General features: G+C 41.6%; 1 protein-coding gene across 1 annotated transcript in view; it reads left to right on the forward strand.

Moving 5' to 3' along the window:
- The window catches only part of rptor (regulatory associated protein of MTOR, complex 1), a 427,059-nt gene that overhangs the window by 85,458 nt on the left and 326,006 nt on the right, over positions 1–15,595 (forward strand). Inside the window, exon 3 of the mRNA XM_078571169.1 lies at positions 14,548–14,630. Coding sequence (XP_078427295.1) covers positions 14,595–14,630 — 36 coding nt within the window. The 5' untranslated portion in view covers positions 14,548–14,594. The remainder of the gene's footprint in view (positions 1–14,547; positions 14,631–15,595) is intronic.

Below are 15,595 nucleotides of genomic sequence, written 5' to 3' on the forward strand. Positions count from 1 at the left end.
GAGATGAGTTAGTCAACCATGAAATTCCCTGTCCCTGACTCATTCATGTAGCCACACTATTTATGCTGGTCCAGTTAAATTTCTGGTCAATGGTAACCCCAGGATGTTGATGGTGGGGGAATTCAGTGATGGAAATGCCATTGTACATCAAGGGGAGATGCTTAGATTTGCTTTTGTTGGAGATGTTACTTGTGTGGCACACATTACTTGCCACTTATCTGAATGAGGTCCAGCCTTGCTACATATGGAAATACAGTGCTTCAGTATCTGATACGTGCAATCATAAATGAACATATCCACTTCAGACTTTATGTTGGAGTGAAGGTCATTGATGAAGTAGCAGAGGATGGTTGGTCCTAGGACCCTACCCTGAGGAACTCCTGCAGCATCTGGGGCTGAGATGATCGGCCTGTATCCATTCAGTTAGCTAGAATCTCTAAGTGTTCTTTTTAAAACAAAATGTAAGACCTTGTTCTTTTTTTACATGCTGTTTATTTTTCTGTGTTGATGTAGGTCCAAATAATGGGAAAAGTCATGTTTAGGTACATTACCTTTTACAATTTGGCTGTGAATCAAAGAAAATCCTTATATAGATGTTTAGACAGTAGTTTTACAGACCTCTGTGACAAACCTCTATTTGTGAGCATTTGTAAAGCTCTTGGAAGCCAGAATAATTACTTTAAGCAATCAATGAGATAAAGAAAATGTTTCAGCAGGTCTGGCAGCATCGGCGGAGAAGAATAAAGTTGACGTTTCGAGTCCTCATTCTTCTCCGCCGATGCTGCCAGACCTGCTGAGTTTTTCCAGGTAATTCTGTTTTTGTTTTGGATTTCCAGCATCCGCAGTTTTTTGTTTTTATTTAATAAAGAAAATGTTTGTTGATGCCAATAATATGAATATATGGGAACCGAAGTAGCAATACTGAACAGCATATGAATTAAACTGAGGTATATCTCTCACTATGATTGTGACCACACACAAGTATGAAAATAAAATGGATGGATCAATTTTATAGAGTATCTGATAAAATTGCATTTAAAGGAGAACTACATTCAATTCAATTGATCCATAATTCTTAAAGGGACACGTCAGTACACTAACTATGTACCTGGAACTGGGGAAAACCATGCGATATGAATAGGAAATTAGCTGAGCAGCAGCAAATTGTGGTAAAGAAGATATATTTGAATTGATGGGAGGTGGCAAATAGATGCCCCAGCTTTTCATTTCATGGAGAAATGTGGCTGATTTGGGAATGAAGGGAGGGCTATTTAAGTTCACAGAACCAAGAGTAATAGTGAATTTGAAGGAGCAAACAGAAAATTGCAGGTAGGTTTGATTAAACAAGTGGATTGATGACAGCTCTAGCTTTCTGCAACAAGGTGTGAGGTAACTTATATGTGAGAAGCACTGGGGAAGGTAGATGAACAACAAGGGTGCATAAGTCATAAAGGCAGCTTGTAGGTACAAAAAATAACTAGAAAGACTAGCACCATGTAGGGTCTCTTCACAGGGGGTATAAGGGCTGACTTTCTGAATTTGCACTTCCAGTCAGGAGTTCCAACCACCAGGAGTATATGTCAGGAAATCACAACCATGCTTCCCAAAAATTTCCATCCATTGCATTTGCTGGAAAATCATAGAGTTGAAAGCACAGCACAGAAAGAGGTCATTCGGCCTATTACATTTGCCCTGGGTCTTCGACAGAGCTATCCAATTTGTTCCACTCCCCTGCTATTTCCCCATAGCCCTCAAATCAGACCTAAAGAATATAAAAACAACAAGGTGCAGTTTTTGTTTAACCATCAGTTAGGGTATTGTGTTCAGCTTAGAGTACCTCAACCAAGGAAGGATGAAGTAACCTTGGCATGAGTTCAGTGAAATGATACCATGCCTGAAAGAAATTAATTATCTTGAGAGACCAGGTACATTTTGTTCATATTTCCTGGACATAACAAGGATAGGGAGTGATCTGATTTTGTGGTGTTTAAACTAGTGAAAGGAAGCGATAGATTAAACAGGAAACAAACACTTCTCTTTGGCATGGGAATCAAAACAAGGGGACCAAAACTAAGTTTTGAAACAAACCAGACCTATATCTGGCTTAACTCAGCAAATCGAGAAAATGTTTTGTCTAACAGAGTTTAGCAAATGTGGAATGTAGGTGCAAAGTGCACGTAGAGCCAGAATTGGGTGTGGTATTTAAAAATGAGATTGTTACCTGTCACATGAAGTTCTGAAAGAATATTAGTTGATCTCCCTTGACATTGCACACCAGCAGTCTGAGTCAGTTTGAATTTGTCAAGTCAATTAGGGTTGTGGATAATGGATACAGTGTGGAGAAATGAGGAGGGGATGGAAAAGGCAAGTAAGAGGGGGAGGTGGAGGTAGTGAAGGAAAATGTGGCAGAGGGATGTGGGGAGTGGAGAAGAGGAGAGGACAAACTAGGAGTTACAGAAGACAGTGGGAGAAGAGGGAGAAAAGGATAGGAGAGAAGCAGGGCAAGGAAGGGAAGTGATGTGGCGGAGAAGAGGGAAATATTAAACCTTAAACATTCACACTCTCCACCACCAACGCAATTTGGCAGCAATGTGTACCATCCAAAAGATGCTCTTCAGCAACTCACCAAGCTCCTTCGACAGCACCTTCCAATCCTGTGACCTTTAGTATCTAGAAGGACAAGGGCAGCAGACACATGGAAACACCACCGCCGGCAAGTTCCCCTCCAAGTTACACACCATCCTGACTTAGAAATATATCACCGTTCCTTCATTGTCACTGGGTCAAATTCCTGGATCTTCCTTCCTAACAGCACTGTGGGTGTACCTACACCACAGGGACTGCAGTGGTTCAAGAAGGCAGCTCACCACCACCTTCTCAAGGGCAATTTGGAATCGGCAAAAATGCTGGCCTAACCAGCAACATGCCACATGCCACATCCCATGAAATGGTAAATAAAAGAAAAAAGCATTGTTGAAGAAATGGGATTCCAATCAGGAGATGGATTTAGAGATGGTAAAGCCTGCCTTTGGGGTAGAGAAATACAGGACTGAGGGGGTGGGTGGGATATTACGAAAGGGGAATGCAGTTCACTGGGAAGGTTTGAGGCCCAATATCATGGAGTCTCCGTCGAGAGAGGAACAGTTTTTATGGAAGATGCCGATCATTGTGATCCCTGCGTGTTGGGGGTTGGGGGCTTTTGCCTAATGTTAGATTCCACCCCTTTGCTATCATTTGGTCACTTAACATTGTGTTTTCAGTGTCATGTCATTAGAGTCTTGAGACCACTAACCATGAATAATATATAATAGGTAGAATAAAAGCCTGGGGATTAAAAATAAAATACTAACCAGTAACTATGGCTGACAAAGTGACAGGACATGTTCGGCGGGTTGAACGATCAGCTTTATGGTGCTTGTCCTTCAGCAGCTGTTGCTGTGGTTTTCACTGTAGAGTTACTGGCTAGAAACAGCCTGGAAGTAGAATGAAACATTTTGCAAATGAACACGTGGAAAAGTCTAAATGGTACGGTAACTTGGATTCAGCTGTGGTTGACTAACTTGATGGTACTGAAGATACTACTGACGTGGTCGGCAAGATGAATGCAGGGCTCTTACAGTCATGGGCTTACAGAAAAATTTGGACAAGATCATACATTGCCAATTGATCTTAGGAGTGTTGGCATTTTTATCGATAAGTTAAACTGATGTGGGTTTTTAAGCAACATCTCCAAGTTTAGGGATGAAGATGTCAAAATAAAAGGCATTGCGGATAATCAGAAACATCTAACCAGATTCAGAACGATTGAGATAATGTAGCGAACTTGGCAATAGGTGGCAGATATAGTTCAGTGTGGTTAAATGTTAAATAATTTATATGGGCACAAGAAAGTAAGAGTGTGTGAATGTCTTAAGTGGCATGTGCTGGCCATGAAAGAGATTGAGGGCTTTTCAGCCAAATTGTTCCCTGTGGCAAATAGCTTAAATGTTAGGAAACACAAATAAAAAAACAATTAACAGAGTATGAAGGAAATTTACATGGAAGTTTGATACACAAAAATATGAAATAGGATTCTTTAAAGTTTACCATGTGAGGCGGCTGAAGGATCAAATGTAGAGAGAAGAAGCCAAGGGACGTGGTGAATAGACAGAAATATTGGGCCTTTTGCTGGTCCTAAAAGGTCTTCCATTCAGACATTTTGTGTGAGAGTCTTCCAATATGATTGCAATGAGTCATTTTAATGATACTCTGAATGGAGACAGAAGGTTGTGGGCAGCACTTCCTATGCAGGGGATGACTTCATAGGGTGTCAGTAACATTGTGAAGGGGAAATAGAGAGTGATGTCCAGCCAGCTCCCCACTGAGAGACAGGTGAAGTCAAAGGGTGAGTCACTCAACACTGCCCTCGCATTCCTTCAAATAGTTGGCTCTAAAATGCCCATTGTAAGGAACTAGAGAGCAGCTTGCCTGCCCCCTATTGATCAGGGAATGGTCCAACAACACCTCAAGAGATCAGAAGCAAATAAAATAGGTCTAAAAACAGAAGGGAAACAAAACGCCTCAATGTTGGCAAGTCTTAATTTAGTGTAAGAGGAAAATCTAACACTGAAATCCGAGACTTAGATGTGGCAGAGTATTTTCTATTATAGTCTACGATTTAAAGATTGCTATCTGAGAATTACAAGAACAAACATATGTAACTGTGTTAGATATGCAAGCCTAGAATTTAGTCTTGGCAATATTAATGAAGAAAGGCTTCATGGATTTATGTGCCATTTCTCTGTCTGCTATTTTAATAGTCCAAGACCCATTTATTTTAAATTGCTTAATGCCTCAGCTGAAGTAAGACACAAAGGAATGTGTGAAGCGTTTGTCCATTAGTATCGTACCAGTAATTCCTCACCTGCAATGTTAATTGAATCTTTGAGTGCCATATGGTTTGTATCACGCTAAAAGCACCGTAATGGTCAAACATCAATACTGCAAAAACAAAGCTGGGAAACAAGGAAAAAGATTAAACAAATCACAGCCGGTTTGAATCAGAACTTCAACCTGACATTCAAAGGCACCTGTCCTTTTGGGTGAATTTTGCTACTCTTCATCCAGACTGACAGATGGAGCACAGTGCAGAAGCAGAGTAATCCATGCCATTGTGAGGGGAGGAGTGTACAGGAATTGGCAAAGACCAACCTTAGAAGTGCACCTCCTGTCATCACATAGTAGAATAGCATCAATAGCATCTGTGAAGTAGTCTGTAGCCCAGAGTAGAGCAGACCACCCTGCGGACTGAAGGCGGAAGTTGGGGGAACAAACATACGCTTTTAAATCCTGCTTAAAATATCTCATTTGCTCTAACAGTCTAACACTTGCAAGTGACATGCTCTGTTTAAGCTAGATTGTTACCTATCGACTCTGAGTTTGCTTTTCAATATCATTAACCAGTTTTATTCCTAACTCATAGGGTTGATTTTCCTATCCATACTTGGTGTATTTTATGTCAATGTTACTCCATACTATTTTCAAAACTATTTTTAACACAAAAGCCTACTGTTCAGGGCAGATTACCAGATACGGCAACATAGTGGTTATGTGGGGAAGCTAGATTAGTATCTGGTGGAGAAGGGTACAGAGGGTTATCCTGATGGAGTTAGATGAGGAATGATGGGAGGATGCTTCAATGGAGTATAAACATTGGCATGGACTATTTGGGCTGAATGGCCTATTCCTATGCTAAATAATCAGTGTAATTCTGTTACTGGGCTAGTAATCCAGAGCTGTGAGCGCAAATCCTACCATGGTACGTTGTGAATTGAATCTAGTTAATTAAATAAATCTGGAATAAAAAGCTAGTGACCCCATGAAAGTGCTGAATTGTTTTAAAAATCACCGTCCTTTAGGGGAAGGAATTCTGTGATTTTCACCTGGGCTGGGCAAGATGTGACTCCATAACAATGTGGTTGACTTTTAACTGTGAAATGGCCTAAAAAGCCTCTCAGATAGCTCACCACCATCTTCCCAAGGGCACTTATGGGTGGGAAATCATAAAGGCCCCACCAGCAATGCCCTCGCCATGTGTACAAATGAAAGAAAAAGATTTTGTGAGTTGGAGCTGCAGCATTGGGCTTCACAGTAAGGCACAGCAGCAGTTCAGCCTTGGACGTCTATGTGCCGTGCAGAGATGCCCATTCATTAAAAATTTCTGGCTGGAAAATTGTGACCTCTATTCCTGAATTCCCGACATACTTCCCTGTACTGTGTCGCTCTGCCTGAGCAGATCTAACTTGTAAAATCTAACCCATTTGTCTTTGTATCACAGCCACTACTTCCTGCTAGATAGTGCCTTCATGTAAGGAATGCTCGTAGCAGGAGCAGTGAACAGTGAGCAGAAAGTAGGACAGAGGCCAGGGGAGGTTACTGAAAACACACTCAAAGATGCTGCAGATTCTGGGGCCAAGCAGCAAAACATGAAATACAAGCATCTATATCCATTTGAAAATGATGCATTTATGTTTGGGGCTAAATTTTATTTATTCACTTAGTCCTGGCAAGGCTTATGCTGCCCTGAGTTGAATTTGTAGAAATGTTGTGTAGTAATAATTCTTTATGCCTGAGCCTACATGGTAATTTTACTGTGGGGGTTCACACCAAGCCCATGTTTTTTCCTCACAAGTGCATTTTCCACCAAGAATTGCCCATTAGTGATCAGGAATGGAAACTTCGGCTGGTATTTCCCCCCCCACCTCCAGAACTTCTCTAACTGATGAGGACTCAGACCAATTGCCTTGCTCAAATCAGTGCCCTGTATGAGATCAGTTAAATTTGCCGCAAGCCATTATATCAAACTTGGGACTTTTTTTGTTGTGAAAGGGTTAGTATTGCACCAGGCAGTATATTCGCACACTGAACCACTGAAGCAGCAACCTCCAGCTCTGCTCCCACCTCAGTGCGTAAGAGACTTTTCTCCTGTCAATCTGAGTCATATTTTAATCAAGGTCCCAGAGGTGAAAAAGGATTGTGTGCTGACCTGCGACGCCAACCAATACCTCAGGCTAAATTCTATTTGTGTGCCTTACATTAGTAATTCTGCAGTTCAGTGTGCCATGGTGAGAGAATCTGACAACAAGATGTACAGTTTTGCTGAACAAAATGGTCATTATCAGCTCACTTAAAAGTACTTCTGTGTTCACATCCTGGAACTAAAGGGATAATCTTGGAATCTTGAAGAACATGATTTTGTGAGCCCGGCTCCAGTGTCTCTTTATTTGTTTGCTCAAGTGTGCAGCTGAAATATTTATCTGTATTGGACCTTTAATTATTTGATTCCCAATCATTTGACCACACATTGGTATTTTTGCAGCTCTTATGCTCAAGCACATTAATTTTCAGAGCGCTGCAGTGCTCAGAAGTGACTCAAGATGATGTGGCAATGGGTGGCCAGTGAGAAATGTGAAAGGATAAAAGCACTGCCACCTGGGAGAGCAGTACAGTATTATCAGATTTGTTTTCAATCAGCACTCGGTTTAGCATTGAAAATGGAAAATGTAGTAGCAGGAGTGCCAATTATTATAATTAGTTTTGGCATTATGATAGAGTAAGAACAAAAGATTATTGAATTCATGTACCCAGAATTAATCATTTTAAATTGATGGGGGTTAAGACCAAAGGGATGAACTGGGAGGAGGAAAAGATTTAACAGTTCATTGAGAACTGGTAAAATTAGAGGTCCTTAATGCTCAATGGGTAGGTTTGCTATAGGGTGTGGCATTGACTCAACAGAATTAGGAAATCTCGGATTTGACACCCGTTTCCCAACCTTAACTGAGGCAGTGAAGGAAACATTACAATTGGCCACATTGTCTCCAGGCTAGACAGAGGAAAAGTTGCCCTGGGTTCAAAATCCTGACTGCTTCAGGAGTCCTGGCTTCTGCTGGAAATGGATATGTTTGGCAGTCATGTGGGGATAGCTCCCCAGGCTGTCAGCTGTTGGTCAGTTGGTAGCACACTTGCCTCTGAGTTCAAGCCACGAGAGACTTAAGTAGAAAATCCAAGCCGACACTCCAGTGCAGTACTGAGGGAGAGCTGTACTGTTGGAGATACAATCTTTTAGATGAGATGTGAAACTGTGGCCCTGTCTATCCTCTCAGGCGGATGTAAAATATCACCTGGCACTATTTGAAGTAGAGCAGGGAATTGCTTGCTGATGTCCTGATCAATGGTTATCCCTGAACCAAAATCACTAAAAAATAATCACCGAGTCATTAACACATGGCTGTTTGTATGACCTTGCTGCATTTAATTTGTCATTGCTCAACAGTGACTACATTTCAAAAGCACTTTGCTGCTGTAAACTACTTTAGGATATCCTGAGGTCAAAAAAGTTGCATGACTTTCTTTTTTAGTAGCTCATAATTGGCTGTGATGTTGGCCTTCGCAGTCGAATATCTCTCCAAGGCTGAAAGGTAAAAAAAAATGGAGAGAAAACTGGAAGATGAATAAAGCAATAGAAACAAGACTGAGAACATCAAACAACAGTGAAGGAAGAAGTGGATTGAAGTAGTAAAACCATTCATTGCATTGATAATACATGCTGTAACAGAAGACTAGAAAAGAAATACAGTCCCTATAAGTGAGAAGTATGATCTTGGAAAGTATAGGCATTTTAGCTTGATATCCAATTCAAGTTATCCAATACCCAATTCAAGTTAATTTAACAAATACAAAATAATTTCAAATCCACTTGAAACTAGAAAGGTCAGGTCATGTCTAACAAATGAACTGGAATTCTTTGAGAGTGTAATAAGGTTGTTGGATGTCAGTGATGTGCTTAATGTTATGTATCTCAACATTTCGAGGAACATGATAAAGTGTTTCACAAGGGACTTGTGGCTAAAGTGGATATTTCTGGATTAAAGAGAAAGCAGTTAATTGGACAAGTAAGGGATGATGCATCACAATCAATGGCAGAAGTTTTAATTGGACAGCAGTGACCAACAAGCTGCTCAGGCATCAGTCCTGGGATCATTGCTGTTAATGATATTTTTTAAATTACAAGGTATTATGTGTAATTAGGAATTTTGGAAGAGAGGAATAGCGTTCAGCAAGATCTGCAAAGACTGAACAAGTGGAATTCAATATTGAGAAATGGGACATAATTCAATTTGAAACTAAAAAAACGAATTGGATTACAAACTGGTAAAAAAAATTGAATCGGAAAGAAGATTTAAGCGCTCTAGTTTACCAAAATTAAACAGTAGTTTAATCACGGTCGTATTGAATTTTCATTCTCTACATTGTGATCAGGCCGCAAAGACTTAGATTAGATACTCTGTTTGCAGATGATTAGCTAGAATAAGCAGAAACTTCATGACTCTTGTTCTTTAAAGAATTTGCATGTACCCAACGTCCACCCTTTCAAAACAATATTTATAGAGGAGGTCTAGGTGAACTAGCTTTTGCACAACTGATGCATTAATACAGCTAAATTTTAAAAAATGAAAAATCTGGAATATAAAGCTAGTCCCAGTAATGGCGACTCTGAAACTATCATCAGTTGTTGTAAAAACTCATCTGGTTCACTAATTCCCTTACCTAGTCTAGCCTACACGTGACTCCAGGCTCACAATAATGCGGTTGACTCTTAACTGCCCCCTGAAATGGCCTGGCAGGCCACTCAGTTCAAGGACACTTAGGGATGGGCAACAAATGCTGGCCTTGCCAGTGATGCCCAGAACCCATGAAAGAATAAAGAAAGAAATTGTACAACGACAGGTGAAGCAAGATAAATACTCAACAATTCTGCTGCTAAAATCAAAATGGAACAAAATGTGGCTGGTATGTACCTGGTGTATTGCTACTATTCTGCATTCCTACACATAGCGAGAACTGGCCTTTCTGAGTGGCTTTCATATCCTCAAAACATCCAATTAATTAATTTTGAAGTGTATTCATTGTTGCTGCATAGGCAAACATGGCAGCCAATTTGCAGCAAGCTCCCACAAACAGCCATAAGACAAACGGTCAGTTAATCCATTTTGGTGCTGCTTGAGGGATAGGCTAAGTTCATATTGAAGGCTGGTTCTCATGTATACATTCTTTTATGGGCAGATACTTAGCTGAAACCTACAGGGATCAGCACACCCAGAGGATGGAGATCCAGTATGGTAGCTTCACGGACAAAAGGGAGGAAGAAAAGCATCGATGAAATTATGACAGACAAAGGCTGTCTCTCCTCCCCATCCCACCTCCTGTAACTATCCCATCTTTCAAATCAAAGTAAAAGTCTAATCAGTAAATCAATCATGGCTCATCGAGCCTGCTCTGCCATTCAGTATGATCATGGTTCATCTAGGGCTTCAACTCCATTTTCCTGCCTGCTCCTCATATCCCTTAATTCCACATGAGACCAAAAATCTGTCTATCCTAGCCTTGACTGTATTCAATGATGATGCATCCAGAACCATTTGAGGTAAAGTATTCCAAAGATTCACAACCCTTTGAGTGAAGTAATTTCTCCTCACCTCAGTCCTAAATGATCGGCCCCTTTTCTTGAGACTGTGCCCCTGTATTTTAGGTTCCCGACCAGCGGGAACAATCTCTAACAATTTTATCAAGCCCCTTCAGAGTTTAAGTTTGGTCCTTCAAGCCTGCTCTGCCATTCAATGAGATCATGGCTGATCTGATTGTGGCCTTAACTCCACATTCTGCCTACCCCCAATAACCTTTGACTCCCTTGTTAGTCAAGAATCTATCCACCTCTGCCTTAAAAATATTCACTAACTCTGCATCCAAGATTATATAAACTCACACTTTCCTGTGTTGCTGCCGATATCAAAGTGAGCATCAGGATGGTTTTCATACAAATGCATGAAATGGACTTGAGTGAAGGTGTGAATCCTTCTTCATCTGTATCCATCTTATGATCTTGAGTTGTACAGTATTGAGCCATAAAAGACTGGGTACGCACTCGCAATGTCTGTCTTAGGTAATTCGTGGTTTGAGGCCTGACCCTCTGCCATGGGAAGATGCTAATCATAGTCCATGCGTTTTCCCGTCAGTGGTGCCTACGTTTCTTGGCTTGGATGCTTCTTGATTAGTATCAAAGCCCAGCATGGATTCAGATTCAGATTTAGGTGTAGCTCCTCACTCTTAACCTGCAGCTAATGGTTTGAATTGCCGCTGAGCACGGAAACCCAAAAAAAGGACAAGCTTTGTGATGAATGGAAATATCAACTGTTGTGCAATCTGTCCCTGCTTTTCGTTGCTTTGATTAAATGAGGTGGAGTCCTTTATTTTGAAAATGCTGCCTCAAAATTTCTTTCTTCTTAAAATCAAAAACGTAAAAGGAAATAAGTTTGAAGAAAGAAGAAAAAAGTAGAATATTACCAAGATAATAACAGAAAATCCACATGGCAATTTCCACAGTCGAAGGTTGAAAGACATTATTCAAGATTCCAATTCAGAAGATAAGTCTTTGATTCGTTCTCCAGGTGTACTGGTTTGATTGAAGTGAAAATGAATTGTCTTTGTCTTGACATTTGTCTGCAAATCAGCAATCACAATCAAAAAGACAAATTCCTTATATCTTATGCACTGTGTTTAACAATTTAAATTCAAATGTTGCAGGGTTATGCATTTGTCTCAAAGAATCTGTGGCAAATGTACTGAATCTTTCTTCATGAAGTTTGTGGGCAGTGATATATGTGTAGATAAATGTTTCTTCTTTTAATGAGGACTGCTGTGATAGAGTGGTAGGTTATTCACGGTTTAAGAAAAAATAGTTGGTAAGATAATTGATTTGATTTGTTAAGAGAAAAAAAATGACTGCTTGCTCTCATGTTATTGACAGGACAGAAACTAATGGGGAAGGCCACACAGCCCATCCATCCAAAAAAAAACAACAGTCCTCTCAACCACAGCATCCGATTATTTCTTCAGATTCCAGAGGCTTTGTTTTCACTACTCCCACACCTCACCCCCCAACTCAAAAGCACAATCAATCATTCTTGTTTGAAGAACTGCAATTGCCAGACAGAGCATGTTCCTCCTTGTCCTACTATCAGGATTTAGTTTGGTAGAAGTGATTCTACACTGTTCACTGTCTGATGTATCTCCATAGTGTCCCGCATTAATCAACTCCTTTCGAGGCGGAAACGCCCAACTTTGTCCTCACGATCAAATCTTCTGATAGTGGGTGTCAGCCTCTTGATTCTTCTTTGCAACATCCTCAGGATCCAGGCCGCGATTTTTTTTTTTTTATTCGTCCACGGGATGTTGGACCTCGCTGGTTAGACCAGCATTTGTTGCCCAGCCCGAACTGCCCTTGAGAAAGTGGTGTTGAGCCGCCTTCTTGAACCGCGGCAGTCCGTGTGGTGTAGGTACACCCACAGTGCTGTCAGGAAGGGAGTTTCAGTGTTTTGACCCAGTGGCAGTGAAGGAACGATGATTTGGTTCCAAGTCAGGATGGTGTGTGGCTTGGAAGGAAACGTGTTAGGTGGTGGGGTCCCCATGCGTCTGCTGCCCCTGTCCTTCTGGGTGGTAGCTTTGGAAGGTGCTGTCAAAGGATTGTCCATTTTATGCCTTGGAGACTAAAATCAGACACAGTACACAAAGTGTGAGCTGACCCAGAGCATTTTAAAGTTTTAGCATGTACCTTCTGTGATTTGGCCAGACATTGGGAGCATCTTATTGGGTTACGTCAAACTATTTGACTTTGGTCTAGCATACATTCCTCAGTAAGTCTTCTGATTTTACTCACGCAAGAGCGCTGGAATCTTTTAGAATTAGTTGTGTTTTTTTGTGCTGCTTTAATCAATGTATCCGAAGTAGCCATAAATGGCAGTCAACAGAAGCTGAGTACTTTCCTATTTATTCTGTTCACCTAAATAATGCAGCTCAATGTGAACAAGTTCATTGACACTACAGGCAGAATTTAAGGAAGATGGTGGGGGAATGCCCGACACCACCACCAAAACGTGCAGCACTCCTGCCAACGCGACTTCTGGGAGCCCCGTGAGTATTAAGTCCCTAATTGGCAGCGGGAATGTTGTTGCTCAGTCTTTTGACTCCGAGCGGGACATGAATTGCAGGACTTTCCCCAAGGAGGGGTAAATCCTGCCCCCAAGAGCTGCTGGCCGATCAGGGGCTGGCAGCTACCCATTACTGGCAGTGCCATTAGGAGTGGTGGCTGCGACTGGTACTATGCACAGATCTTCGCCAGGGTCAGTCAGTGTGGGGTCTCTAGAGAAGGGTAAGCGAGGGCAGGGTGGGAGGGACTTTGTCAGGAAGGATGGGGGGGTGGTTGGGCAGAGGAAAGGGCATTGGGTGGTGGCTTTCAGAGGGTTCCCCTCTCCCGCTGCCGGGTCCCTCGATCTGGCATTCAGTGCCAGGCGGGTTTGCTTGTCGGTCTCCTGCATGGCGACTGGTTAAATAGAAATGGTGGCAGGATGAGGCCCTTAAATGGTCATTAATTGCTCGCTTAAGGCCTCAAATGGCATCCATGTGGGAAGGCCGCTGGCAAGCCTTCCCGCCCTGGACCTAATCTGAGGGGGGTGGTGGGGAGGTGACAGAGTCCCCAGCCTCCTGTCCCACCATGGAGCTCACCTATTGCGGGGACGGAGGGGGCATTAAATTTCATCCTATGTGCTGGACATGAGCCCTATATCTCTGCTTGTACCCTGTCCTTTCCAATTCTAGCCTACTCTGTGAGGCATCTTGGAACATTTGGTATTTAAAGGTGCTATATAAATGTTGCCGGCTTGTTGGGATATATTTTTCTAAAGTAATTTGCCCCTGTTAATAATAATCCAAGGAGAATCAATCATTGTCCTTTTTTTTTATAACACAAATCACATTATTCTGTCAATAAATCAAATAGAATCAAAGTCAGACTTTTTGGATTATAATATTCTTCCCAGCCTACACAGTATCCTTTGTTCTTATCAGGGATCAACCCTGTAGCAAATAAAAATTAACTGCTGGATTCTCTCCACATCTACAGCAAGTTAGTTTAGAAAGAAAGACTGAATTTAGGGTGTCTCATGACTACAGACGTCTCAAAGTGCTTTACAGCCAATTAAGTACTTTTTGAAGTCACTGTTTTTGAAGACGTGACAGCCATTAGCACTCAGCAAACTCCCACAAACAGCAAAGTGATAATGTCCAGATAATCTACTTTTTGTCATGTTGATTGAGGGATAAGTATTGGCCAGGACACCAGGGATAACTCTCTTGATCTCTTCAAAATAGTGCTCTGGGATATTTTACGCTCGCCTGAGCAGGTTTAACACCTCATCCAAAAGACAGCAGCTCCGAGGGTGCAGCGCTCCCTTAGTACTGCACTGGAGTGTCAGCCTTCATTTTTGTGCTTAAGTCCTGGAGTGGGATCTTGAACCCAGTAAGTACCTTGTGCCTCAGAGATGACGGTGCTGCCAACTGAACCAATAAATCCTGCTGTTGAGCAGCTTTGAGGACAGAGGCAGGTTGGGTGAAGGATTTTGTTGTGCTAGGTTAAGTCTGCCGTTTTCCACTAAATTTTTGTGCTTGTCTCAGCTGTTTGACCTAGGTCTCTTCCTCCTCCCCGGTGAAGAAAGGAAAGGATGGAAAAAGAAGACAAAGATGAAAGAACGATCAGGGTAAGAAGGAGATGAGAGATTAGCAGCACATGGCCCGCCCCTGTGGATTGATGCAATTAATGCACGCAGCTGGCTGCTTTAAGCTGATTTTGTTCTTTTGGTAGAGCTGAGTGCCTCAGATATGTGTCTCATGATTGAAAATGTCAGAGCTAAAGCCAAACATCAATAGATCTAAAACTGAAAAAAAAATAGGTCACATCTTTAAACTTTTATCAGTGATTTTTTTCTCTTAGTGCAAGACGAACTTCACAAAGATAAGTGCAGACAAAGACAGCCAGTTGGTCCATCCAGCTAATTTTTCCGAAACGATCCGTGGTTCATCATCACAGGATCTAACTAGCTCTTGAATGATTCCAAAGCGTTGCCTTTACTATCTGACTCAAAAGACAATTTCATGTTTTGATCATTCTGCACAAATAAATGCCTCCTGATGTTGATCCTGAGCTACCTTCTATCAGTTGATATTGTCGCACAATCATATTTTACCTTAAAGGTGCAGCTTTACTTTTCCTCTTCTGCTTATTATTTTATACACCCCGTATCTCAATAATGTCCTCAGTAGTATCAGCAGCTCTGGTTGGTCCGTCAGTTTATGGTGGGTGATTTGCTGGGAGGTTGTCTTCAATATTACAATTCCAAGGAGGTTTGCCTTGCCCAGCTGATTTTAAACTAAACAAACTTTAAAAAAAATTAAGTAACAAAATCAAATCAAACTAATTAATCCTGACAATTCAAACAAAATATTACAAAAGTTAGTTCCAGGGCTTTGACCCAGCGACAGTGAAGGAACGGCGATATATTTCGAAGTCAGGATTGGGAGGGTCTTGGAGGGGAACTTACAGGTGGTGGTGTTTCCATCTATCTGCTGCCCTTGTCCTTCTGGATAGTAGTGGTTGTGGGTTTGGAAGGTGCTGTCCAAGGAGCCTTGGTGAGTTCCTGCAGTGCATCTTGTGGATGGTAAACAC

Source organism: Cetorhinus maximus, chromosome 24 (assembly GCF_964194155.1).
Source record: "Cetorhinus maximus chromosome 24, sCetMax3.hap1.1, whole genome shotgun sequence".
In the NCBI taxonomy this organism is placed as follows: domain Eukaryota; kingdom Metazoa; phylum Chordata; class Chondrichthyes; order Lamniformes; family Cetorhinidae; genus Cetorhinus; species Cetorhinus maximus.